The sequence below is a fragment of the Diceros bicornis genome, chromosome 2 (genome assembly GCF_020826845.1).
Source record: "Diceros bicornis minor isolate mBicDic1 chromosome 2, mDicBic1.mat.cur, whole genome shotgun sequence".
Taxonomy (NCBI): domain Eukaryota; kingdom Metazoa; phylum Chordata; class Mammalia; order Perissodactyla; family Rhinocerotidae; genus Diceros; species Diceros bicornis.
Genome location: NC_080741.1, coordinates 58,456,068 through 58,482,801, shown reverse-complemented (window position 1 = coordinate 58,482,801; position 26,734 = coordinate 58,456,068). Strand labels below are relative to the sequence as shown.

General features: G+C 53.4%; 1 protein-coding gene across 1 annotated transcript; it reads left to right on the top strand.

Moving 5' to 3' along the window:
- FAM3D (FAM3 metabolism regulating signaling molecule D) lies at window positions 1–24,784 on the top strand. The gene is made up of 10 exons (XM_058549772.1): window positions 1–183; window positions 2,464–2,514; window positions 4,505–4,612; window positions 7,949–7,969; window positions 11,631–11,748; window positions 13,130–13,188; window positions 16,621–16,671; window positions 20,448–20,532; window positions 21,233–21,359; window positions 24,317–24,784. Exons 2-10 carry the CDS (start codon window positions 2,502–2,504, stop codon window positions 24,404–24,406), a joined length of 672 nt encoding a protein of 223 aa, XP_058405755.1. The 5' UTR covers window positions 1–183; window positions 2,464–2,501; the 3' UTR covers window positions 24,407–24,784.
- Window positions 24,785–26,734: the final 1,950 nt, after the last annotated feature.

The following is a 26,734-nucleotide window of genomic DNA, read 5'->3' as shown; positions in this document are numbered from 1 at the left end:
CAGGGTGAACAGGTGGGGATCTCAAGAGCCCTGCAGGTGCTGCATGGGTAGTTGGGGACTCAGTCAGGAGGGACATCAGGCTGGGAGAGGCCTTGACGCCCCTGCCCCTCCCCACCTCCTGCCCTGAAGCCAGAGTCCCTGCTTGTCATGGACAAGACGGTGAGAGGCTAGCCCCCTGCCCAGGTATGTACCCCCACCCTCTACCTCTGTCCTATCTCTCTTCTCTCTCTCTCAATGTCGCCATCTCTCTCCGTCTGAACCTGGGTGTGTGCGTGTCGTATTTGTTCTTTCTCTCTGTTCTGTCCTCTGTCCCTGTCTCTCTGCTCCATCTTGTTCTTTCTGTCCTCTGTCTCTCTCTGTATCTCTGCCATCTCCCTCTCCCCCTTGCCCTTGCCTTTTCTCTCTAGCTCTGTCTCTGTGCACACTTTCTCTGTGAATATCTATGTCTGTCCGTTTGTCTGGCTATCCCCATCTGTCTGACCCTGTCCCTGTCCTTCCATCCTGTGTGGCCCCCAGCTCTCCTGGGTCCTCCACACGCGGGGGACCCCTCAAAATGTCCTTCGAGCCTCATCCAACTGTAGGTCACACCCTAAGACCATTCAAGAGCATAATATATTTTTGTATCTAAATAAAGAAAAAGATGGGCCGGCCCCATGGCTTAGCGGTTAAGTGAGCGCGCTCCGCAGCTGGCGGCTGGCACGGGTCCCGGGCGTGTACTGATGCACCGCTTCTCCGGCCATGCTGAGGCCACGTCCCACATACAGCAACTAGAAGGACGTGCAGCTATGACATACAACTATCTACTGGGGCTTTGGGGGAAAAATAACTAAATAAATAAAATTATAAAAAAAAGAAAGAAAGAAAGAAAAAGGTTGGTAATTTGACTTTCAGGAAGTTAAAGTTCTACAAAATTTCTGTGGGTGGGGCCGGACAACAGCTCAGCTTTCTCACCTGGAAAGCCTCCCTTTCCTTTCTGGAAAGGAGAGGGGTAGGGCCAGGGTGGGGGGAGGGTTTTTACGACTCAGAAGGAGGCGTGGATTTGCACTTGCTGTTGCTCAAACATCAAGAACTGACCCAACCCGACCCCTCAGAGCTGGGCATTGTCCGGTCTCCTGTCTCACACCAGAGTCCTTGGCAGTTGGGCTTCAGAGACCATGTCTGTTGAGATGGATTCTTAGGATAAAGAAGATTCTGGGGTGGGGAGGGGCAAGAAGACTGGTGGGAGCAAGTTACTGCAGTCAGAGACCCTCTGGCTGGCTGTGGGGGTCCGAGACCTGGGACAGTTACCACCAGCCCTGCCCTGCCCTGCCCTCCCCTGAGTCTCCAGAGACCTGCAGGTTTTCAAAGCTACCAAATCGCTGGTAATTGCCCAGCACCCAGGGGTGGCACAGGTGAGAGGTGCGGCCCAGGACGACCCTACCCTTGCCCAGGACTTCAGTTTTCACTCTCCTCTGAGACAAAAAGCACTGGCGGTGGGACCCCTTGGGGACTGGGCAGCTAGAGACCTACATCCAAATTCTAACTCTGACTCTTGCAAGCTGAATAACCCTGGGCTTAGCCATGGTGACTCTTAGCTTAATTACCCCTAAAATGGGGAGTTGTGAGGATTAAAGGAGATAACGCATATAGAGCATCTGGCGCAAACTCGCCGGTAATATGCAAGTCCTGATTACTCTTCATTTTGGTACCTCAGCAAAGATCACTTGAGCTTCTGCTCCCTGATGGTTTCACTGGGGCTAGCTAGCTCAATGCCTCTCGGCTGGCAGCAGATAGAAGGATGGATGGATGGATGGATGGATGGATGGATGGAGGGAGGGAGGGATGGATGGACGGACGGATGGATGGGTGAGTGAATAAATCAACCCTCCAAGAGACAATGCGGGGCAGACTGCACATTCCTCTACTTCCTAATCTCTGCACTCAATAAAAGACATGTTGGGGCTGGCCCCGTGGCTTAGCGGTTAAGTGCGTGCACTCCGCGACTGGCGGCCCGGGTTCGGATCCCGGGCGTGCACAGATGCACTGCTTCTCCGGCCATGCTGAGGCCGCGTCCCACATACAGCAACTGGAAGGATGTGCAGCTGTGACATACAACTATCTACTGGGGCTTTGGGGAAAAAAAGGAGGAGGACTGGCAACAGATGTTTGCTCAGGGCCCGTCTTCCTCAGCAAAAAGAGGAGGATTGGCATGGATATTAGCTCAGGGCTGATCTTCCTCACAAAAACAAAACAAAACAAAAAGACACATTGAATTGAATATAAAATTCCATGGGCGAAAGGGAAGGAAAGGTGGAGGCAGAGAGAGAAGGAAGAAAACTGCTCCCCTGTTTCGCGGCAGATGGTGAGGAACCAAGCTGAAAGGACTGTGAGCTCCTCAGTTAGAGGCACCGTCCCTAATCTCCAGTCTCGTTCATTTTCAGACCCCAGATGCCAGTTTCCAATGCGATTTTCCTCTCTCCACAGGCCAGCGCTGACCCCAAGCCGCTCTTCACCTGGACAGGATGAGAGTATCAGGTAGGGCCAGGCTCTGAGGACTCTAAGGCTCAAGGGCGAGGTCTGAGATTGGTTTTGGAATCGTTTTTCTGTCAGCAGTGTCTGCCTATCCGGGACTCAGAGGTGGTATGGCTATATCTGTCCTCAAATGGTCAGGCCAGAATTCCAGAAGGAAACCAATCGAAGGCGGGTCTGGAAGAGCATGAGGAGACTTCCTGCATCGGGGCTGAAGGGCTGGAGAAACTTGGCACAATGGCCCTACTTGGCTGGAAACGCCTGACCCTGGTTGGAAATTGAGGACAAAATATTTGCCTCAAGAAGGGCTATTCTAGGGCCGGCCCCGTGGCTTAGCGGTTGAGTGCGCGCGCTCTGCTACTGGCGGCCCGGGTTCGAATCCCGGGCGCACACAGCCGCACCGCTTGTCCGGCCATGCTGAGGCCACGTCCCACATACGGCAACTAGAAGGATGTGCAGCCGTGACATATAACTATCTACTGGGGCTTTTGGGGAAAAATAAATTAATTAATAAAAAAAAAAAAAGAGAGAAGGGCTATTCTAGAATCCTCACACCACAGGGCTGGGCCTGAGGAGAAGCCTTTGCCTTCTAGTTCACACCCTCATGCTGTACTCTCGTTGTACAGATAGGGAAACTGAGGCATTAAATAGGAAACTGACGCAATTCATTTATATTCCCAAACAGCTGTGAGGGAGTTAAGGGCACGAGTGTTAGAGTCAGCTTACTTCCCTGGGTTCAAATCCCATCTCTGCCACTTACCAGCCAAGTGACCACCTCTCCAAGCTTCAGTTTCCCCACCTGTAAAACAGGGATAATCAATAGTGCCCCGCACAGAGGCTTCCTGTGAGGATGAACTGAGATAATGTAGGTAAATGCTGTTCGCACAGTGCCTGGCACAAAGTGAGTGCTGTGCAGTGTGAGCTGATACCCAAGAGGAATTCTGGGTGCCTACAGCCACACTGTGCTCTAGAAGACAAGGGACTCCCCAGACCTGACATCCACCCCACAGGATCCAGGAGCCTTCTCCCTCATGCCAATTAGTTTGAGGCCAGCGCAAGGCCACGGAGCTGAAATCAGGGCTGAGGAGCAAGGGTGATGCCAAGATAGAGGTCAGGGGAGGAGCGGGGTTACTTGGCCTGAGGGTGGGATTTGATTCTGAAGGCAGCAGGGCCACCAGCGGCCTTGAGCTAGGAGGTGTAGTGGAGCCTGCTTTGGGAATCAGGGAGCAATCTGGCTGTGAGGCAGGGGGAGGCCACATCAGCAAGGCCAGTGTGTGTTCCTGTAGAGAGCACTGTGTGGTTATTTGTGGTGGCTTTCAGGGACAGTTGATGGAAATTGTGGGGGACCAACACTATCCCCCAAGCCGCCCTAGAGACTGCCTACTGGTGACAACTATAACATCCCTCCTGACAACCCATGGGCTCAGCTGCAAGGGCATTATCATGTCCACTCTGTGACTGAGGGACTCCAGCTCAGAGAGGCCGAGCTCTTGCCCGAGGTTACACAGAGGCAGCTGGCTGCCCTGAGCACTGGACCAGACTTCCTGACCCCTGTGCCAGGGCTCCCTCCCAGGACTGTCTGCAGCAGAGCCTACCTCCTGCTTTCCTGCCACACTTCTCAGGCCTCACCTCAGGGTCCTGGATAAAAGTGCGGATTCCAGGCCTCACCCCTAGAGAGTCTCTCTCTGGAAGGCTAAGTGGAGCCCAGGAGAGTGCCTTTCTACCTTTCTTTCTAGTGGTCCCACTTTGGAGAATGTTGCCACTTAATCTTGCAGCGTGATCTCACCATCTGATCATCACAAGGATTCACACTGGTCTCACCGCATGGGCCCACGGGCTGGTCCGTTGTGTGGACATGGTCTGGACCTACAACATGGGGTCTTGCGATGTGGTCTCACTGTGGGGTTTTGGTAAGGACTCACAGGTAGTCTTGCCGTGCAGCCTCGTGACGTGGTCTGGTGCTGTGGTCTCATGGCAGCATCTCCTCGCTCTGCAGGTCTGCTCCGCCTCGTGGCCTTCGTCTTTGCCCTGGTCACCACATGGATCTTTATTCGCAGCTTTGACGGCTTCAACATGAAAACCATCCGTCTGCCCCGCTGGCTGGGTGAGTGGGCCCACTGCTGCAGTGGGCCTGTGCACCAGGGCTAGGGGCCAAGGATCTATTCCTCTCTCCATCCCTGGGTGACCCAGGGGATGGCCAGGCACGGCAGGGTGTGGGCCTGCCTTTGGAACCCCAGCCACTGGGGCGGTAGAAGAGGGGGAGAGGAAACCCCCAGGCTGTCAGACAGGCTGGAGCCCATGGGGATCAAAGGAGCGTTCCAAGGCTCTGGCCAAAGCATGTGCCTGCATCAAGGGCCATTGTGAAAATGGAACCCCAAGAAGGAAGGGAAGAAAGAAGGAAGGACCGAGGGAGGAGACAAGGATGGGAGGGAGGAAGGAAGGAGAAAATTGTCCATGCGTTGAGTGACTTCCACTTGCACTTGCTGTTCCCTCTGCCGGAAACCCTCTTCATGCAGATCTCCCTGTGGCCAGCTCCTTCTCAGCCTTTAGCTCTCTGCTCAGATGTTACCTCCTCAGAGAGGCCTTCCCTGACCACCCCAGCCACGGCCACGCCCCATCCTCCTACTTTAGCTTCTCTCATGTCAGGCTGTTTCCTTCAGAGCATCATCATCATCCATCATTATGTTGTTTATTTATCTATTTACTCGGTTGTTGCCTATCTCCACCCCATAGAATGTGAGCTTCCTGAAGGCAAGGATTTTATCTTGCATACATCCATCTCTCTAGCACCTGGTGCAGAGCAGATACTCAGTAAACACTTGATAAATGAAAGAAAAATGGATGGATGGATGATGGGTGGGTGGATGGGTAGATAGATAGTGGATGGCTGGATGAATAGATGATGGATAGATGGATAATGGCTGGGCGGATGAGTGGACGGAGGGTGGATGGGTGCATGGATGATGGATGGATGGATGGGGAATGGATGATGTATGGATGGTGGATGGATGAACGTCTGATAGATGGGTGGATGATGGATAGATGGATGGATAGATGAGTGATGGATGCTAGGTGCTTACATGCATAGTATCATTTAACCTGAAAAAATGCCCATGGGGTGATCCATGGTAGGTTGTGGAGTGGACTCATGCATGACTTCATGGTATGGTTTTGTGTGTAGTCTGAGAAAAGATAAGCTCGGGAAATTAAGAAATTTGCCCAAATTCCCCTTGTAGGAATTCTGACAGGAATTCCTGCCAATAGGAATGGGAACCCAAGTCTCCCAGATCCAAATCCTTTCAAAGGAAGGAGAGGAAGGGAAGGAATTTATACCTCTGGGTTTCTCCTCCTCGATGTCAAAGAACCACCTCCACCGACACAGTCAAACACAATAACCTGTAGTGGCCAGGCTAGCTCACGGCCTTACAGCAGCGAGAAGCCAGTCACTCTGTCTTTAACACAAATTCCCCACAGTGGAGTCTCAGAAAACCCTCACTTCACCCGCTTCTTGTCAAGCATGGCCCACACCCAGGTCAGGATGATTTATATAGATGCCTGGTGACCACCATATCCCCAGCCCCAGGGCACTTCTTTTATGCATGGAGATGACGTGGCTGTGCTGGTGGCCTTGGAGGAGATGGACCAAGGTCAGTGTAGGAGGCTCAGAGCAGGAGTGGAGCTCAGGGTTGTCCTCCAGAGGAGAGAGCCCCGGCCTGAGATGAGAGAGGAAACAGTATTTGAAAGGAGACCCCGGAAGTTGTTTCCCTCTCAGAATTCAACTCCCTGGGGTCTGACAAGTCAATACCTCCAACCAATGTTTATCAAGAGACTATGCTGTGTTAGCTCCCAGGGACCCCAAAATGAAGAACATGTGGCCCCAGCTCATGGTCTGAGTTGGGAAGACAAACAGACAGTTACAGAATACACAAAAATGAAAGTGCATTAACATGATCCAGAGAAATGCTTACAGCGGCAGGAAATGTAACCAGTGGGAAAAGTGGCCATCAAAAACCATTAGTGTTCGGGCATTGCCAAGGGTAACATGCATTTACTTCCGAGGTTCCCAGGCTGGTTGCACACACCCCCACCTTATTGTTTAATGCATTAATATAGACTCACATATATAACTATAGCACAAATTTATTTTTTAATATTTTTATTATATTGATATATAGTTGGTTTCCTTTCTAATCCAATCCATTTTATTTTATGCATTTAATAACATGCACTCAGAGGAGGAAGTTCTAAGTGTCTCAAGAGCAGCAGGAATAAATTAAGATTAAGAACTCCTGATTTACCTGGCAAATTTGGCAGGGTTCTTTCAGATGGGAGTGACAAACCAAACTCTAACTGGTTTAAACACAATGAGATGTCTTGAGGCATGTAATTGAGAAGTCCATGGGCATCAGGCTTCAGGTTTGGTTGGCTCTAGGGGCCCCCACAAAGCCCCCAGAGTGTGTCTCTCAATGTCTGTGGGCTCTGCTTGTTGCTATTTAACCTCAATCCATGGGCAGCTTTCTCTCTGAGGCAGGTATGATGGCTACCAGCTCTCCAGATGCTCATCTTCCAGCTTAGCTGAAGGGGACATTTCTTTCTCCCCCGGGGCCATATATCTGCCTAGGAAAGGGCCCTGTGGAGATAGTCGGTGCTGCAGTAAGTCAAGGAAGGGACACCTCAACACAGCTGAACAGCCGCACCATCCTCCCCTTCACTGCTGCCTAGGCACCAGGTGCTGGGCTGGGCCCTGCCAGACTGGCCTCACCAGACCTTCTCCACAGCCCGTGAGGGTGGGTGTGATGGCCTGCACTGCACAGTCAAGGAGACGGAGGCTCTGGGAGAATGAAACTCACACGTGGTCACACAGCCAGGAGTCAGGGCTCAGACTCCAATGGGTCTCACGACAGAGCCCCGCTTCTTTATACCCCCTAGTGTCGCGTGTGTCTGTGTGCATGAGTGTGTGTGTATCTACATGTGTCTGCGTGCGTGTGTATGTGCATGTTTGCGTGCATGAGTGTGTGTGTAAGTGTATCTACATGTGTCTGTGTGCATGCATATTTGTATGTATGTATGCACGTGCTTGTATGTGCATGTGTGTGTGCATGTGCATCTGTGTGTGCATGAGTGTGCATGTGTGTCTGTGTGCATGTGTGTATCTACATGTGTCTATGTGTGCGTACGTGTGTGTGCATGTATGCGCGTGTGTGTGTGTGTGTTTGAAGGGGTGGCAGCGGCATGTGAGGAAGGACTCCCTGACGAGGTGGGACTTGTAGCTCATTTCAACACCCTCCACAGGAGAGGGACTCTGCTTGGCCAAGCCACTGCCATTCTGAAGTTCCTTCTTCCCACTCCCCACTCCCTAGCGCCCAGCCCCCAACCTCCATCCTGCAGAGGGGGCCCAAAGCACTTTCTCTCTAACCAGTTTCTATCTTCTCTCCCACAGGCTCAGTCCCCAAGGAGATCCGTGAGTATCTCCCCAGCCCACATTTGCCTTAGGGCGAGATGTTCCATGGTCTGTACTCTGGCCCTGCAGAGCCCAGAAAAATCTTGGTTTCCAGGGTCTGTCCGGGTCTCTCCATCCATGGCCTGATGGTCCCTTCTGAAGCCCCCAAGCCCTGTGTCAGGGATGGGCCCCTCTCAGATATTCAGACTGATAAGGACAGCTCCACTGCCCCCCTTCCCCAGTCCCTTCCTGCAATCTGGTCTGTGCCCCACCCCAGCCTCCCCATCACAGCACCCAGCACCCAGCCCCGCACTGCCACCTCCCCTGACTCCCCTCGCCTGGCTGGGAGCCCCAAGGATGGGGGCTGTGCTTATTGTCATTGCAATGACCCCAGGCTTGGCTCTTGGTTCCTGATCCAAAGTACGAGGGGCCATGTTGGGCACAACAGGGGCCCCCAGGAACAAAAACAAGGGGGCACTGATTGTCTGTTGTGGTAGAAGTGCCAAATGTGCAAAGAGAGGTGGGGCAAAGTATTCCAGGCTCCAGGAGGGCACCACCTTCCAATGGGATGGGATCAGGGAAGGATCAGGAAGGAGGCGGCTTTCAGCTGTGCCTTGTGGAGGAGGGAAGAGCCTATGCAAAGGCCTAGAGGCAGGAATGCTGGGGCTCTAGTGAGACCTTGGCTGCAAAGTCAGGGGCACGAGTGTGGGGCGTGGAGAGAGTACTGGGAGGCCAGGAATGCTGAGGGCCCCAAATGCAGGACACTGCAGACCTCTGAACCCAGCTCCCGAGGTGCAGGGAAGGTGGAAGGAGGGACAGCTATGATGACGACAATAGTGACAATGATGGAGTGCTGACTATGTGCCAGACACCGTATTCAGAACTTTACAGGCACGTTGTGCAATCCTCACCATGACCCTGTGTGGGTGTTATAATTATCCTATTTTATGGATGAGGAAACCAAGGCTCAAGGAGGTGAAATTCTTGGCCAAGGCAACGTAGCTGTAAGTGGTGAACTGGGAGTCAACCTCCCATCTACTCCAGGGCCCCCCTCTCAACACCTCTTTGCAAGAGGCAACATCTCCAGGTGCCCCCTCTCCCACCCAAACCTGGTGGTGACTAAAGAGGGCTACAGCTCCAGGAGCAGGCTTGTACCTGACTGAGAAGGGAGCAGGAGCCCCAGTGCACTGTGAGTCACAGAGGCAAAGCAAAGACTGAATCAACATGAACCATTCACCCCACACCCTCAACCCTGTCTCCCAGGAGCCTCCTGAGTCATATTCTGAAGTAGACACAGAGTTTCGCAGCATCTTGGTGTGAACTAACACTCAGACATCATATGCTGGGGGTATGGCAAATCCAAGCACCCGTGCTGCCATCCCCCCTGCCCTCTCCCATGGCAGACATCACCAATCAACCCCAGCTCTCCCTCTAAGCCACAGGCAACCTCAAGAGCTCTACCATTAAACCTTTAATTGTAGACCCATCAACATTTAAGAGGAAACCTGTTTGACAATCCTGATCTAAACCAACTCCCTCATTTTACAGCCGGCAAAGCTAAAGGGAGAGATTTCCTGCAAGTCACACCGCAGATTACTGAGGATCAGCCCGAGATTCCTGGCTGCACCCCCTCCAGTGCTCAGTTCCACGCCCTGGGCAACAATACTAGGGGTTCCTGGAGGGGTCTGGCAGCTGGTGGAGGCAGCCCCCCGGGCCCAAACCCAGAGAGCAAATCCCCTGCCTCCCGGTGGCTGAGACTCCTGGGCGTCATCCCCTTCATCTAGTAGCCTGACGGTGAAGGCTGGATGGTCAGAAAATCAATTCCGGAAAAGCCTGCTTAAGCCGGCCTGTAGACATCGAGTTTATCAGACTTAGCTGCAGTTGATTAGGCTCTGGGCAGACTCTAGGGTGGTCCCCGAGGCCTGGAATAATCCCTCCAACATAGGTGAGAACCTCTCATCTCAAGAATAAACTGGCCTCTCTGTGGGGGGCAGGTGGCCAGAGGTGGGGCCCCCAGGCTCACGGGAGAAGATGACCCCTCCCTGGCATCACTCCCAGCCAGACCTGCCAGCAGGGGCTGTGCCCCTGTGTGGAGGGTCCTGTCCAGGGGTGGGGGGGTGGGGTCAGGTCCACATCTCCAGCCCCCTCTCTCCTGAGCCATAGGCCTGGACACCCACTCTCTCCTGAACAGCCCCTCGTGGGTGTCCCCACTCCCAGCCCTCACTCTCGGATGATAATGTCCCTCTCGTAGCTCTGGTTACAGTGGGTATGCTGAAACTTGGGGTGGGAGTGGGGGGTGTCAGAGAGCCTAGGAGAGGCCTGCCTCTCAGACCTCAGGGCTGCCCACTCGGCCGAGGGAGCCGAAATCCAGAGGGTGCGTGTCGCGGGCGGCGTTCACTTCGGGAAGGGGCACCGTTACCTACTCAGAGGTGCCGTGGCTTGCCAAGCCCGGCCCCTGGGCTGGGTCCCCCCAAGGGGCGCTTTTTCCTGATTCACATAAAGGCTCCCTGTAGGCTGGCAAGGGCCCTGAGGACGCTGATCACCCTCACCACATCGCCCCCCAAGCCGCGGGCCCAGCCCCGCCAAACGCTCTGTGTGCTCATTCAGTGAACATTTATTGAGTGCCTACTGTGTGCAGGCCCAGGAGTTACTGGGATGATTTAACAAGATAACGAATACTAAGTGCTGCCACAGTGCCCAGCACCCAGCAAGCCCGCAGCGTGTCCCAGCTTCTCTCGAGATGCCTGCGGGTCTGCCCTGAGCTCAGCCAGACACGGACACAGGGGCTGGAGGAGGGACAGGCTGCCCAATCACTGCTTCCCCTTTGCAGGCGAACTTTCTCTAATTCCACGTTTGCCCAATCCTGCCTCCTGGTACCTTCCGAACTGTCAGGCGATGGTAAAGAATACACATTAGTATAAATTAGAACCTGCCAGGCTGAGAGCCCAGGTGACATCCCAGCTCACAAAGAGCGCTTGGAGGGCTGAGCGGCTCAGCAGCTGTGTTTGGGGTCCTGTCTCCACCTTCCCCTGTTCACCTGGGTTTACCCCATGAGGGCCACGTGGAGGGGACACAGGTCTCAATGGCAGCCACAAGCTGCCATGGGGGGGGCCACATGCTGAGTCCTCAGTGGGTTCTAAGCGCCCAGTGGGAGGACTGGAGCCACCTGCCTGTTCCTGTTGTGTCCCAGGGTCGAGCCCATAGGAGCCCATAGCTCAGAAAATGAGTGAAGAATGACTGAATGACAAGAATAGCCAATACATACTGAGTTAACCTGTGCTCGTCTATTCCTCAAGAGAACTCAGTGGGGAAGGCACCATTGTTATCCCATTTCACAGACGAGGAATTTGAGGCACGAGAAGGTTGAAGACTTGCCCAAAGGAACCGGGCACTCCTCCCACCGAGCTGGGGCACCAGGGGGTTGTCAATAGGGGCCTCTGGGAACTCAAAAGGTTGCTGTGGCCCAAGAGAAAGGTTCTCAAGAGAATCCCTTAATCACAGTGACTCTGGTTATTAACCACTCACTGCTCATTACTCCGCATGCATTTACCGGGTTAGGGGGAGACTGCGTTGAGCCAGGCACTGTGCTGGGGCTGGCGCTGGGATGGAAAGCCTGAAAATAAATTCTGGGGTGGTCAGACACACAGCTGCTGCCACCAAGGCTGGTCTGTTCCCTCCCCAGGGGTCGTGAAGACCAAGTGTGGCCTCAACAAGCCCTGCCCAGACAACTTCTTTGCGTTTAAACTCAGCAGCGGAGCCGCCAACGTCGTGGGCCCCTCCATGTGCTTCGAAAACCACGTGTAAGTTTCCTGTGCTTCGTTTCTTTTCTTTTATTTCATTCATTCATTCAATCATTCATTAGCAAATTCAGAGGCTGCAGGGGCAAGCCCTGAGACCAGCCCACACCTTCCACCAGCTTCCTTTTACCCGGGATGGGTAAGTCACATAATAGTAATAATCCCAACAGCTTCTATGTCTGCCAGCACCTTGCTAAATGTTTTACAGCATCCTCTTATTCAATCCTCCAGCACTCCAAGAGGTGGGGCTATAATTATCCCTTTTGTAAACATGAGGACATTGAGGCTCAGACAGCCTTACCCAGCTAACCATTGGTAGAGCCAGGATTTGAACTCAGGTCTGTCTGAGAGCCAAGCTGCTGGGCTTCCTATGAAGGGAGATGCCTATGGAGAGGGTTCAAGATCAAATCCAGGCGTCAAAGTCCAAATGCAGCAGGTGCCAGGGCTTCCACCCAGGTGTAGGAGAAAGACTGTGTACCAGTCTTTCTGGGTAGTAAGGGCCCTAGGACAGCAAGCTTGCTCTACAAAAGAAGCCAGAGACAGGTGTTTTAGTCAGGATTCTGAACCTAACTCCAACTCACTTAAGCAAAACAAGGAACTTATTGGTTCATATACCCAAAAGGTCAGAGGCAGTGGGCTTCAGGACCAGCTGGATCCAGGGGTTCAAACCGTGTCATCAGGGCTCCCTCTCACACCATCTTCAGCTCTGCTTTCCTCTGGCAGTAGATTCAGTTTTCTTTACTGAAAACGTACTTCTTTATGTGTGAAGGAGGGAAGCCACCAGCTGGGTTGACATAGTAGCCCAGTCTAGCACCCCACTGGGAAGAGAGCTTTCCTATCTGAATTATCTCTGCAAAAGTCCCAAGACTGGGTCTCATTGGCCACATGACCATGCCTGGCCCAATCACTGTGGCCAGAGGTACAGGATGCTCTGCTTATCCAGGCCTGGAAGGGAGATCAGTCCTGAGAATCACCCGGCCTGAGATGGAGGAGGACAGTGTTCCCGAGGAACACCAGAAGATGAGGGTGCAGAGGCTGGGCGGGCAGGAACACACACAGGGCAGGACGGCAGCAACTTTCCAGATTCTGCCTTCCTCGTGGCCTGGGGGTTGGGTGGGCCCCGCCTCCAACACTCAGAGCCCCAGGCAGGGACCCTCTCTCTTCTCTGAGCAGACTGTTCTGGTCCAAACAGCCAGGAGCGACTCCTGGGAGAATCCAGCCCCCTCACCCGTTTCCAGGAGAAAACAGATAGCCCAGGTTATTCCGCGTGTTTCCTGAGGCTTCGGCCTCGTAAGGGCAGAAGTCTCCAAGTTCCAGAGTCTGGAAAGCAGCGTTCACTCCACACTCGGGATGGCTGTTGTATATCGTTTTTCCTCTTCTTCAGGATCATGAGTCCTGTGAAGAACAACGTGGGCAGAGGCCTCAACATCGCCCTGGTGAACGGTGAGTTGCTGATCCACCCCAGACAGCCCCTGCCAGGCTCTCAGGCACTGGGGGGAGGCAGATGTGCATTCATTCAACCAACACTGACTCAGCTCCTGCCACATGCCCAGGGTCATCTGTAGCTCAGGAGGGGAGGCCTGGCTGGCCTGTGAGAACAGAAGTTCTAAAAGACTGGGTCCTACCCGCAGTCCTGGCCAGGCCCCTGCCGTGTGCACCTATCCCAGAAGGACACACTTCTCCTGTGAAACATGAGCCCATCCTCAAGGCCATCCCCGCTCAAACCAACACACGTGAAACCCTGGGGGACAACCAACGACAGTGTGGGACCACGAGCTGAGTGCACACCCTTGTTCATTCATTCAACAAATATCAACAGCAGCTGCTGTGGGCCAGGCCCCGTAGAGGGCGCTGGGGTCAGCTATGAACTAGAAGGACAGGCCCTGGCTTCACAAGCACCCCCCGGGAGTCCAAGAAGTTGACCAACAATCGCAATGTGGTGAGCATCTATGGAGGAGAAGGAAGCACAGCTCTGGGAGCCGGGACACAGAGCCAGGGAGGGGGCAGTCAGGGGAGGCTTCCAGAGGGAGGGGACGGTCAGCTGAGGCCGGAAGGACAGCAGGGATTGGCCAGGAGAAAAGAAGGGGAGGCTCCCTCCAGGCAGCGGCAACACTGTGCAGAGAGCAGGGAAGGGAGGAGGGAGGAGAAGGGTCCGGGGGTCCACACTGGGTCTTTCTGGCTGCAACATGGAAGCAGGTAGTGGTGAGAGGCGAGGCTGGGGAGGCCAGCAGGGCCAGAGGATGAGGCGCTAAGTGTCCTGTTAAGAAGTGTGAGCTTGAAGGAGAGGGCAGTAAGGAGCCTCAGAAAGGCTTGGAGCAGGGCCTGAGGGCCCAGCCCTGCATTCCAGAAACTTCCTTCCAGCTTGGAGTAGAGAAGCTGGAGCCAGCGAGGCCCACGGGAGGCCCACAGTCTCACTAAGCAGATGATGAACACTAAGCGTCACATTTTTAGCAGGTGATGAACAGCAGGCCGACTGCAGGCCAAGCCTGAAATGGACACACATTTCAGGGGGGGTGGGTACTCAGGGGCTGAGTAAGGCCCACGTGGTCTGGCCCCAGCCAAGACCCTCCTCTCTGCCTATGGCTCTTAGATGGGAACAAGGGCCATTTCCCTGGATCTAAGAATCTAAGAGCCACTTCCTGGGACAAAGTTCAGAGCAGATGGAAAAAGGGCACAATAGCCATTCAGGAGGGGAGTGGTCAAGCTTGGTGCGGCATGACCACATAGTAAGTGACAGGGTAGGACTGGAACCTGGCCCTTTGCTCCCAGAGGAGCCATCTCCCCTCTGCCCAGAAATCCTGCTGGATCCGAGAGAGGTCAAGCCTGGAGCAAAGATGGAGCCCAGATGGAGGGGGATTGGAGGGCAGCCCCAGCGGACTTCCTGAGGGCCCGGGAAGGGTGGGGTCCAGGAGGGGCAAGAGGCCGGGCGGGGCCACTCCTCCTCCGAGGTCTTGAGAAAGACAGCAAGGTCTGATTCCCTCCGATGGTGGCCCCTTCTTGTAGGGAGGGCGTGCGGGCAGCTCAGACGGGTCTCAGAGCACTCCTCCGGGCACACCAGGCCCCAGAGACTGTGGGAGCCTCAGTCTATATCCACTGTCACCCAATCTCCACTCACCCCCAATGGGGAGGGCGGGAACGCCTCCAGCTACAGCTGACCCAGCTGAAACCTGCTGGGTTTCTCTTCCCCCAAATGGGCCACAGCCGGAGAAGAACTCTCAGAATGTTCTCCCATGAGACGGGCTCAGACTGGGGCCTCCTTCCCCACCCTCTCAGAGCCCAAAGATAAAAACCACCATCAGTAACACTAAGAGTTAACATTTATTGAGCATTTACTGTGTGCTAGCTATTTCACTGAACCTCATCACAATGCTAGGATGGAGCTGTGCTTAGCATCTCCATTTCCCAGGTAAGAAATGGAGGCTCAGAGAGGTTAGGCGACTTGCCCAAGGATACACAGCCAACAGAATCATCTAGATTTGAACCTGGATCTGGCTGACTCCAGGTCTTAATCACTCAGCTAAACTGTCTCCCTAGACTAGAAGTGTTTCTAAGCATGTGCGCAGCGCCCACTGCATGCCAGCTGTGCAAAGTCTAACAGACCATTCAGGGCCTCGGGGTCCTCATCTATGTAACAGGCCAGAATAACAAAAAGATTGCTAAAGGCTGGTGGTCCTTAACCTTCTAGAGGGGCAGAGATTCCTTTGAGAAACTGTTCAAACTGCATTTCCTCCCCCTAATTCCAGAAAAATCCACAAACACACACAATCACAAAAGCAGTTTCACTGGTTTATAGAGCCCCTTCCAAGGGCCCCAGGTGAAGTGCCTCAGGGGCTTGGACACTAGTAGCTACAAGAATTCTGGAGGGGCTGCAGTGTGAGCCTGTGCCCACCAAGCAGGAGAGCTGCCACTACCCAGGCCCGTGTCCCCACCCTCCAGGAATCCTCAAATTGCAGTGGGGGAGGGCGTGATGATGAAAATGCAGAGCTGCCATCCCCTCTGCAACACCCCCATCTAGTGGTAGCAAGTATGAACTGCGACTTCCCTCCAGAATACTGGGTTCCCGGCAGGACTTGGACCCTTTGCAAAACCCACAAACACAATTCAGATGCCTGGACTCAGGACCCTGAGGATGGTTCAGCCCACCACAAATCCCTTTGCCTTCAAGAGTCGGAGGACTCAAATTGCAGATTTAGGTGGGAATAATGATGACAACTGTAGTTTTTTTAATAGTTTTTTTTGTGTGCATGTGAGGAAGATCACCCTGAGCTAACATCCGATGCCAATCCTCCTCTTTTTTTTGCGGAGGAAGACTGGCCCTAAGCTAACATCCGTGCCCATCTTCCTCCATTTTATATGGGATGCCACCACAGCATGGCATGACAAGCGGTGCATTGGTGCGTGCCCAGGATCCGAACCTGGGCAACCACCAGTGGAGCGTGCGCACTTAACCGCTCGGCCACAGGGCTGGCCCCTTTTTATTAATTTTTTTTAATTACTGTTTTGCAGCTAAAATTTATCTTCCATGCTTACTATTTTAAATACATCTCTTTTAATTCCCACAGCCCACTGTACAGATGCAAACATTAAGGTCAAAATACTAAGTCGTGCGTTAGGAAGTGGCAAGGCAGAGCACAGACCCAGACTGGTTGGATTCCATGCGATTCTGGAGACCCTCCCCCATTCTGTCCTTGTGCCTCTCAGATCAGCCCAAGGGTTACTGGGCACCTACTTTAGTCCTGTCTGCTTTCTACAGGATCTGATTTTATCCCATTATTAGTCTATTTTTAGACCTTAGACTACAAAGTAGCCATTTTCCAAAAAACGACAAGCAGAATGCCACGTTACAGCAAATAATAGTTTGCTCTCTTCCCTTAGGAACCACGGGGACGGTGCTGAGACAGAACTCTTTCGACATGTACTCTGGAGGTAGGCCCTCTGCTGGCACTGAGGTCGAGGCGTGGGCTGAGCTCCTTCCTGTGGCAAAGCAGCTTTCAGGGTGCCGGGAGCTTTGCTCTTCTTTTCACGGAGACAACCAGAAAGTGGCAGATGGGGGCTGAAGGGCGTCCTGCTGCCTTTGAAACTCCTTTCTGCTGTCCTACTGGGCTCTCCCAGATGCAGAGCCGGAGACAAGGATTCAAGCGCACTGCCTTACTTGGGAGGAGGTGCTCTGAGGAAATGCCCATAGGGAGTGGGAAGTGAGACAGGGAAAGGAAGGCCACCAGGACAGTGTGTTATTGGGTCATTGAACACTGTGGGCAACAGGAACGCAGGAGCCAGTGTCCAACAAAGCCCCAGAGATATCCCAGGGGGCAAGGGAGCTGGGGTGGTCCCACCCCTAATTCCTTGGCACTTCCCACACTTCTGGCCTGCCCCACAGGGCAAAGGAGGATCTGGAGGTCAGGGAAGACCTCCAGGCAAAGAAATGCTGGTGCTGGCAGTTGAAGGCCAGGATGTGTGCACTGAGGTGCTAAGGACGAGGGCATATGGCCCGGTTTGCTCTGCTAGGTAAATGGTACTCTACTGCAAGGCCGCAGGGGTCACTTGGGGGCCCAAGGGCAGGACAAGGCCTCCTGAGGCCCAGAAAGGTCAGCTCTGAGGCTCCAAGCTCTCTGCACCTTTCTGCAGATGTCTTGTCTTCTCTCTCTGCACAGACATGCTTTCTGAGCCGCTCTGTGCACAAGGCCACTCCTTAGAAAGTCACTGTCTTCCTTGCCCTGAGTGCAGCCCGGCAACAGGGCGCTGACCGACCTGGGATGGAGGCCTGGACATCTAAGTTCCCACCAGCAGCTTCCTCGCCCACAGGCTGCCTGGCAAAGCTGCGAGCGGGGGCGGGACTCTCACCCAACACTCCTGACAACTTCCAAAATGTAGGGGAATCAGTCTCGGGCCCAGTGTGCCACTCTGCTGCCCGCCCGGCTGGCAACCCAGCCTCCCTCCGACACAGGTGCCTCAACAAGGAGTGGAAAAGCAGCAAGGCCACCCTTTGCAGACACAGTCTGGGCCCTGCAAGGACTGATTTCCATCAGGACAGACGAACTGAGCTCAGCCCTCTTCTCGGAGCCCAGCTCCACTCAGTCTCCCTCCCATGTCCCTGAGATCACAGGGCCAGCTCTGGGCTCGGGCATCACAGGTGCCGAGCGTGTGCCCACTCACCCCGGAAGCTCCTCGCAGAGTGGAAGGGGCCCTGCTCCTGCCACTCAGCTGGCTTCCTTCTCCCCTGAGTCCCCCATCTTTGTCTCCACCTCCAGGGAATACTTACCTCACTGCACCCACCTAAACACTAAGCCCAAGGAGGGGCGATGACCACTGGGCAGCAGAGAGCAGCCAGCCCTCCTGGCTTTGCCAGCAAAGCAGGGGCTGAAAGGTGGGAAATGGGAAGCTGCTCCCCAGAAGCCACAGCCAGGGAATGTTTGGAAGGCAATCTGCAACACCACCTTAGACACAGGAGGTGGGACCCTGTCCTGGGCCCAGGGCTTCAGAGGAGGGGCCCACGAAGGCCGTCCTCCAGCCAAGTCTCACCTCACAGGTGGGGTCTGCTGGGCCAGAGGATGAGCCAACCTGGAGCCTGCATCAGGGCCCACACAGCCCTCTTCCAGGTGTGCCCCCCAAGCTGCAGACACACCCTAGGACCGAGGGGTGGCCAGAGGGTGGCATGGACAGAGCTTGAACAGGCAGACTGGGGTGTCCACATGTTGGCAAGCAAGGCCCCTCCTGGGGCAGGTCAGAGCTGGAGATGGGTGAGAAGAGGGGGCAGGCCATGGGCCGAGGGCCAGAGGCCTTCCTGGGCTCTCTGTCCAGGACCCTGCAGATATCCAGGGAGGCCTGGGCCAGGTTTATGGAAAAGGTCCAGTCTCTGGAGTCAGAGACTTCAGGCTGCGTGACCTGAGGCAGGTGGCACCTCTTGAACCTCAGTTTTGTCATCTGTAAAATAGAGGTGACCATGGTGTCCACTTCATGAGATTGATGTGAGGGTTAAATGATAACCCACAGTAATGGGTGGGAGGGGCCCAGGGAAGCTCGTTAGTCTTCTCTCTTCCCTTCCCTCCTCCCTCACTCCAGCTACGTGATTCGGAAGCAAAGAGGTCATCTGTCAGAATGAAAAGGGAAAAAAATAATTAGAAAGACGAAACCAAGTTTCATAATGCCTTATTTTGAACTTGGATGTAACCATGGCTGATGGGGAACCAGAAACAGAAACATTCTGGGAACAAGTCGTCCCTTCCCACAGGAGACAAAAGAAGATGAAGGCTATTTAAAGTGAGATGATAATTAACAGAAGACACACTTCATTTTTTCCAAACATCCACCATCCATCCCAGACAAGAGCCAGATTTTGATAACTGCTGACGGCTCAAACAAATCAATGGTCCTCTCAGAGCGCCTTCTTTAGTCTAAAAAGTTCAAGGCCATTTCACTAACAGAGCCGCTGTGGTCGTTGACTGGAGGCCTCCGTGTCACTGAGCTGGTTGGTGGCTGGCCTTGCTTGAGGGACTTGATTTTTCCCCTAGGTCCAAGGGATCCCCACAGATACTAAAAATCAAGGCGGCTTCGTGGGCATGCGGCCTGTGGGTGGAACAGTCACACAGGCCCCACACTTAGAGGAAACTCACTCTTTGTTTGATGCTCTGCCTTCACCGTCTTAAAATTCTCAATAATTTTTTAACCAAAGGCCCCACATTTTCATTTTGCCCTGGGCCCTGAAAATTATGTAGCTGATCCTGCTAATCATTGTACTTACTGTATGCCCAGAGTCACTGTCATATTTGATCTTTACAAAAATGCTATGAGCAGGGCTATTAATCATCCTCGTTTGACAGATATAGCCCCTGCTTTACCCACAGGCCAATCTTGTCCATACTTCTTCATCCATTCAATAGCCCCCTGTAAAAATTACACCATATCCAGAGTACCATCTGCATTTTTGGCATTTTCCTTTAAATCAGCTCACTTTTTTTTTTTAACTTAAACATATCTTAAAAGGAAATTATATCACTGCCCTAAGTAGAAAGCCATTATCACTTTTTATGCAGGGAAGGTGACCATAGAAATAAGCATAACAGAAACAAATCAGTGTCCTTGAAGAGAGCTGGGTGCGCTGACGCCTCCCCCAACTGCTGCCCCGAGGCTGCTCTCTGTCAAATGCAGAGATTTCTCAAGCACAGGGAGGCGTGAAAGATGAGAAGGGAGCCTGGGTCCTTGACGTAAGCTGGAGATTATAGGAGACTAGTGTTCCCTCTCCGAGTTGCCTGTAGCCCAGTGGACGTACCCTCTAAAGTCAGCACAGACTAGCTGGGTGCATCTTAACCAGTGTGGAAGGGGGTGCTGGGGGTGGTGTGCAAAGATCCCAGAGCCCCTGAGAGATGGTTGTGCTCTGTCCCCTGGGGTAGGCCCCCGGGCCCTTAGACCAGTGGCTCTCACTTGCTGCACATCAGTCACCTGGGGAAATTTCCAATTCCAGAACCCACCCCAGACCACCTGAATGAGGATGCCCTTACTCTGTGCACTTTGCTCTCCCCCAGGACAACGGCCGCGGGGAGCTCCACCCCAAGATGCCGCCTCCTGCTGGCTCCTGAGCTTCAGATGGAGCTCAGTGTCCACCTGCCCAGGCCACTCCTGGGTCATGACAGCAGGAGGAGAGAATGAGAAGGACCAGCAGTCTTCCCCCTAAATGACCAGCACCTCGTTTTTCCTTCCTCCCCCAGACCCTACGCTCCTGGAGAAATTCCTCAAAGAAATCCCAGACAGCACACTGGTGCTGGTGGCCTCCTACGATGACCCGGGGACCAAGTAAGTGGGAACCCCCACCTGCCAGGCAATGGGGTGAAGGGTACCAAACGCTTCCAAACCCCCCGTGTCCATCTTGTAGCAACTTCTCCTAAGGAAATAACCAGACAAATGCACAAAGAGATGTTCTAGGAGGTTCTTCACAGCCTTGGTTACAACAGCAAAAAACCAGACACACTTCCCCGTCCAGTACTAGCCGACTAGTTACAGAAATCATACATATGGTGATGTATGACATATTATTATATATACATATATAAGAGGATACACTGCATCAAAAATGATGATGCAGAAAATATTTAAGGACATGGAAGAATGCTGAGCCTTTAGTGGTAAGTGAGGGAAAAAAAAACAGATTACAAGAGCATTGGTGTGATCCTACAGTGCATGGGGGAGAAAGACATGAAGGAAATATATTAAAATTTCACAATGCTTATGTCAAGGCGGTGAGACTGTAAGTAATTTTTACTTTGTGATGTTCCATATTTTCCAAATGAACATGTATTATATTTGTAAGCAGAAGCAAAACTGTTTTAACACGTCTTCAGCCCCTCCGAGTGGCTTTAGGAGAGGAGTCCTGGTCGCTCCGCCCTGTTCCTCCCGAGCTCAGCTCAGCTCAGCAGCAGCTGCGCATGTGGGAGGGGGGCTGAGTGACCCCCTTCTCCCATCCCACCACCTCACCATCCCCTCTGGTCCTCTGCAGAATGACTGACGACATCAGGAAGCTCTTCACCAACTTGGGCAGTTCCCACGCAAAGCAACTGGGCTTCCGGGACAGCTGGGTCTTCTTAGGGGCCAAAGACCTCAAGAGTAAAAGCCCCTTTGAGCAGGTGGGTTCCTGGCGGCCTCCCTGTCCCAGTGAAGGCAGAGCGGTACCAGGGATGGTTGGACAAGGACTGGGGTGGCTTAGGAAGGACACATGGGGCAGGGTGGGGAGGACCACCTGGCTGTCATCCACCCCAGAGGTCAGGGTGGCCCGACTGCCTAATCCTCCAGCAGGAAGCAGCCTGGACCATTTTGCAAGGAGGTGGGTCATATATAAATGCACAGATACATAGATAAGTACCAAAAAGGAGAAGGAAAAGGAGAAAAGAAGGATGAAAGGAGAGTGAGGCATGGAGAAAGAGAAAGGAACTTCGAGATGAAGGCTGCATGATGGAGGGAGGGGAGCCCAGAGCAGGGGCAGGATGCCTGGCTTCAGGTCCCAGCTGTGACCTTAGCCAAGCCCCTTCTCCCCCTAAGTCTCAGTCTCCCCACCTGTAAAGAGGAGGGTTTGGACCAGGAGAACCCTGTGACCCCTTTTAAGTTCCCTGTGGAGAGGGTGAACTTCACCAAGAAGGGGACAGGAGAGCCCCCTGAGTATGTGGAAGGAGTCAGGAGGGGTCCATGATATGGGGCTCCACAGTCACTCCCCAGGGGTGGCCCAGGCAGAGGGGCTCTGGGAGGTGGAGTTTAAGGAGCACTCACAGGAGGAAGGGGGAGTCCACGGAGGGTTGAGGACCCACAGAGAAATGCCTTCTCCCCTGTCAGGACAGTCTCCATCTGTGCATCCTCAGCTCAGAGCAATTCCAAACCTGGGAGAACTGGCCAGGCCTTCCTGGGCGTGAAGTAGGCTGCTCCCTGGTGGTAAGAACATTCATCTCTGCCCAGATCCCAAGACGAGGAGCTAAGGGTCAACGATGGCACATATAGGACCACTGAGGAGAGTGGACTCTGTCCTGAAGGCAGTGGGGAGCCATGGGAGGCTGAAGCAGGAGAGTGACAAGAGCAGAGTGAGAACAAGAAAGACTAGTATAGGAGTGCCCCCTTCTCCACCGGGATACATTCCAAGACCCCAGTGGATGCCTGAAACCGCAGATAGCATGGAACCCTATATACACTGTTTTTTCCTATACATGCGTACCTACGATAAAGTTCAATTTATAAATTAGGTACAGTAAGAGATTAACAACTTATAATAAAACAGAACAATTATAACAATACATTGTAATCAAGTTATGTGAATGTGGTCGCTCAATATCTTATTGTACTGTACTCACCCTTCTTGTGAGCATGTGAGATGATAAAATGCCCACGTGGTGAGAGGAAGTGAGGTGATGACTAGGCATTGTGACGTAGCCTTAGGCTACTGTTAACCTTCTGACCATTCCTCAGAAGGAGGATCATCAGCTTCCGGACTGCGGTGAACCGCACACCGCAAACCCGGATACCCGAGGACTACTGTATTCAGCAAGCGCTTGCTGTGTGCAGGCACCGCTGAGCAAGGGACGTGCAGGGTCTTATTTAACACTCGCGAGGAAGTAGATACGATTATCGTCCCTTCTCGCAGACGAGGAACCGGGGACTTGGAGAAGTTTTGACCCGCTTGCTCGGGTCTCAGAACTACTCCGTGAGGCGGCTGCATTCCTCATCCAGGTCTGCAGCCTCCGCCAAGACTCCCCGCGCGGACGCTTGGAGAACGGCCTCCCCGGCTCAGCGCGGAGAGCGCTGTGGAAGGGGGGCCGGCGGGAAGGCGGGAAGGGGGAGGCCGAGGCCACAGTCAGACAGGAGACGCGGCCCCCTGGAGAGGGAGGGGCTGTGGGAGCCGAGACGGGGCGCGCTGAGCTCCGGGAGGCCGGCCCACGGTGGGCCGCGCGGGTTTCGCCTTGTCTGGAAAATGTGGGCTTGGTTTGCATGCGTGGGTTTCCAAGAGAATGTATTCGGGTAATTAGAAATTACTTCTTAAACATAAGGACTAGTACAAAGTAGCTTGCGCTAGAGGAGCAGAGGAGCGGGCGCTCTGTCTACACTCGCTGGGTGAAGAGCACGGGAGGCGGGGCCGGGGCTCCGGAATGGCCCTGTGGGAGGTGCGGGCGGACTCGCCGGAAAGAGGCTCGGGGCTGCGCTGGCAGCGCAGGCGCCGTTCTTCCTCAAAGCGGCGCTTCCAGACCCGGCACGACCGGGCCCAGACGGCCCAGAGGAAGCACCTAAGTAGAGGAAAGTCAGCACTACCTTTTACCTGAGATTCATGATCAGCTGCCGGGGACCCCCCCACCCAGAAATGAACCAAGGACCACACCGTGATTAAAACCATCCTGTCTTTTGTTCCCATACATGGGAAACTGGGATTTAGAGAAGCAGCATCTAGAATGTTTTTTTTTCTTCCTAAGGGTTAGCCACGATTGTTCCACCGGTAGATTTTGCCATTTACATTTTTTCTTCCATAAACTGAGCCCGAGCATTTTAAACATAATCTTAACTGATTTTATTCTCTTTACATATTTACTGTTAATATTAATTAATATTATACAGTGGTTCCGCCGCTTACCAACTGGGTGGCCATAGGCAGTTTCTTTGGCCCTCTGTGCCTCAATTTCCCTCTGTAGAATGGGATGATAATAGTATATGCTTCTTAGGGCTAGTGTGAGGATTAAATACATAAGACCCTTTGTGCCTGGCATAAAGCAAGCACTCACGAATTGCTAGGATGCTTCTTTTTATTGTTGTTCTTGTTAGTATTTGAGATGTCCTAGAAGGGCTGATGGAGAATTTGGGAAAAGGGCTAAAGCTCTCCAAGCGCCCCCCCCCGAAAGAAACTTTGGGCAAGCTGCAGTTCCTCTGAGCCTCAGTTTCCCAATCTGTGAAATGGGTTAGTAATATCCAACACCACCCCTCCCCACCTCCCCACAGGGCTGAAGGGCGGGTGAAGCGAGTGAAAGCATTTAGGTTTTAAAGCACAATGAAAATGCAGGTGTGAATCCTAAATAGCCTCCTCCATTGTCAGTGCTCTCTCTTCTCTCCCTTCTAGTTCTTAAAGAACGACCCAAACTCGAACAAATATGAGGGCTGGCCGGAGCTGCTGGAGATGGAGGGCTGTGTGCCCCGGAAGGTATTTTAGGGCACTGTGGCTCTTCCTGGGCCGGGGCCTGAAGGAGGTCCTGCCTGACTTAGGAGTCAGACCCAGGGTTGCTGTGGGCTGGACCGGCAGGAGCTGACGGATGGCGGCGGAGGAGAAGGGGGCAGGAGCGGCAGTGTGGACAGTGCTGAGTGAGGGTCCTCGCACACTCTGCGCGCTTCGCCTCTTCAGAAACAAAACCCTCCCACGGACTGAGGCATCCTGCCCGGAGACGGCCAGCCTCAGAGGGCCCTTCCAGAGCCTACTGTCTGTGAAGAGAACAGGTGTGCTTTCCCTCAGGGACTGCTGACTGTCACCCCCGAGGAAGGACGGACTGCCCACACCTGAGCACAATTAAATTTTATTTTTGCTGATTTTGAATGAACTTTCCAAACACTCAGTGTGCAGCGTTCCTCTCTGGGATCAAACTGATCTAGGCTCGGTTTGCTTAGGCCACAAGTTCAGGCAAATCGGTGACAACTTTGGGCACCTGGTTAGGCAGCTGGAAAGGAGGTCGATTTCATGGGGATTTCATTTACGTGTGAAAGAATCCTTGGTTCCCAAAATAAGGTGTAAGAGTCACAGGAACAGAGAGAGCCAGAGGACAGGACGCAGAGAGCGTTGTCTTCACCTGCTGTTTGAATGACAGCTGGAGGAAATCCAGAGCTGGGGAGGTAGAGGAAGCAGGGAGACCTGAGAGAGGCTGGAAAGAACAGCCAGACTGTAAGGCAGGCTTCAGGGCAAACGCCCTGGTTGTCTTTGTGTGGGATCCCCAGGAGCAGCCCCTGAGATTTATTTGGGGAGTGATTCTAGAAAACACCAATAGGGGTATGGGGAAGTAAGACGGAGAAGGGAAGGCAGCCAATAAATGGTGTGCTGTCGACTCAAATACCACTGTGGGTGAGTGGAGCTTAATCCCCCAGGGAACCCCCAGGAATCAGGGTAGAAGATGCACCTCAGAGGGCTCTCAGGAGTGAGGGAGCTGGGGTACTTGTGTACCAACTCCCATCAGGCATTGCTCAAGGGCTGCCAGCACTGGGCTGATGTGAATTCCTGGGCACTTCTCATCTGCCCTACGTAGGGAAGATGAGAGCCACTGGAGCCCACTGCAGTGATGAGGCCCAAGGGCTACGGTGCTAAGACCCCACCTGGGAGGGGGCCTCAGAGTAGAAAGCACTGGTACTCAGCGCCTGGAGTGTGTACCAGGGAGACTGCAAGGCTCATGGAGAAGATGCCCATGCCCCGAGTGCAAATGCCCTGAGCAGTGAACAGCAGAAGCTCAAGTCCTGTGCATGCCAGCAGCTGCAGGGGAGTCAAGATCCATGTTCAAAGCCTGATGGGACAGCTTTGAGCAGGCTTGGCTGAGGAAGTCAGAAGAAGGCTCCCAGCCAGCCAACCCCACCAACTCCACACCCTCACCTCCCCCACCCTCTGTAGATCACTCTCAGGGATAAAAGGGGAGCTGGCTGGCAGCCCCAGCTAACCACTACACAGACACCCACATCAGTGTAATTCCTGGCAGCTTTACGTAAGCAAACGAATGAGCTCTGTTCCTCCCATTTTGTTCTAAGTGGCGGGGCCTGTGCCCACACCTGACAGTGCTGACAAAGGGCTGCCGCTGAACCCCAACGCCATTCCCTCCCGACCCCCAGGACTAAAGGGTCAAGTTGTGTGGGGGGCTTCCACAGGCCCTGGGCCCTGACCAAGCCCCTCCTTCCCTCTTAGCTGACTCACTTCTGTTCTAACCTTGTTACCTAAGTCACCTATCACAGGCCACACAGCTGAACAGAAAGGCCGGCCGGCCCTGCTCTGAGCACTGGCTCTGCCGCCTGCCAGCTGGCTGCATAGGTCATGTCACCTCTCTGAGCCGTAGTTCCCCCTTTGAGAAATGGGGGATTGGATCAGTCTCTCAGGAGCTCGTGGGCGTTAAATATGATTAAATATCCCCATAAGTTGTCGAAGAAAAGAAAAATACATATATATAGTATTTGGAAAAACATCCCCGCTCTGGGAATGAAGGCGGCAGGAAATTTCCATTATTACCACAAACACCTCTGTATGTTTGGAATTTTTTCTTTACAACAAACAAGAATACCTTATAAAATTAAAAGAACCAATAAGGACTTCTAAAGTGAGTTCATGACCCGAAACAGGGCTAGGCTGAGCTCTGGGCAGTGGCCAGTATTTACAAGGGTTGCGGGGTGGCCACCTGGTTGTAAGAGAAGACACATGGTACTCCTCTAGAGGCTGCATTGCACAACACTTTAGAGAAGATTGAGAAAATGTCAACGAGATGAATCAGAGAAGTGGGGAAGGGTCTCCTGGAGGCGG

Excerpts from the sequence above, each read along its gene's own strand:
- FAM3D (XM_058549772.1), top strand. Across the intron at positions 4,613-7,948 it reads CCGTCTGCCCCGCTGGCTGG|GCTCAGTCCCCAAGGAGATC; the intron begins GTGAGTGGGCCC and ends TCTCTCCCACAG. Across the intron at positions 13,189-16,620 it reads CAACATCGCCCTGGTGAACG|GAACCACGGGGACGGTGCTG; the intron begins GTGAGTTGCTGA and ends CTCTTCCCTTAG.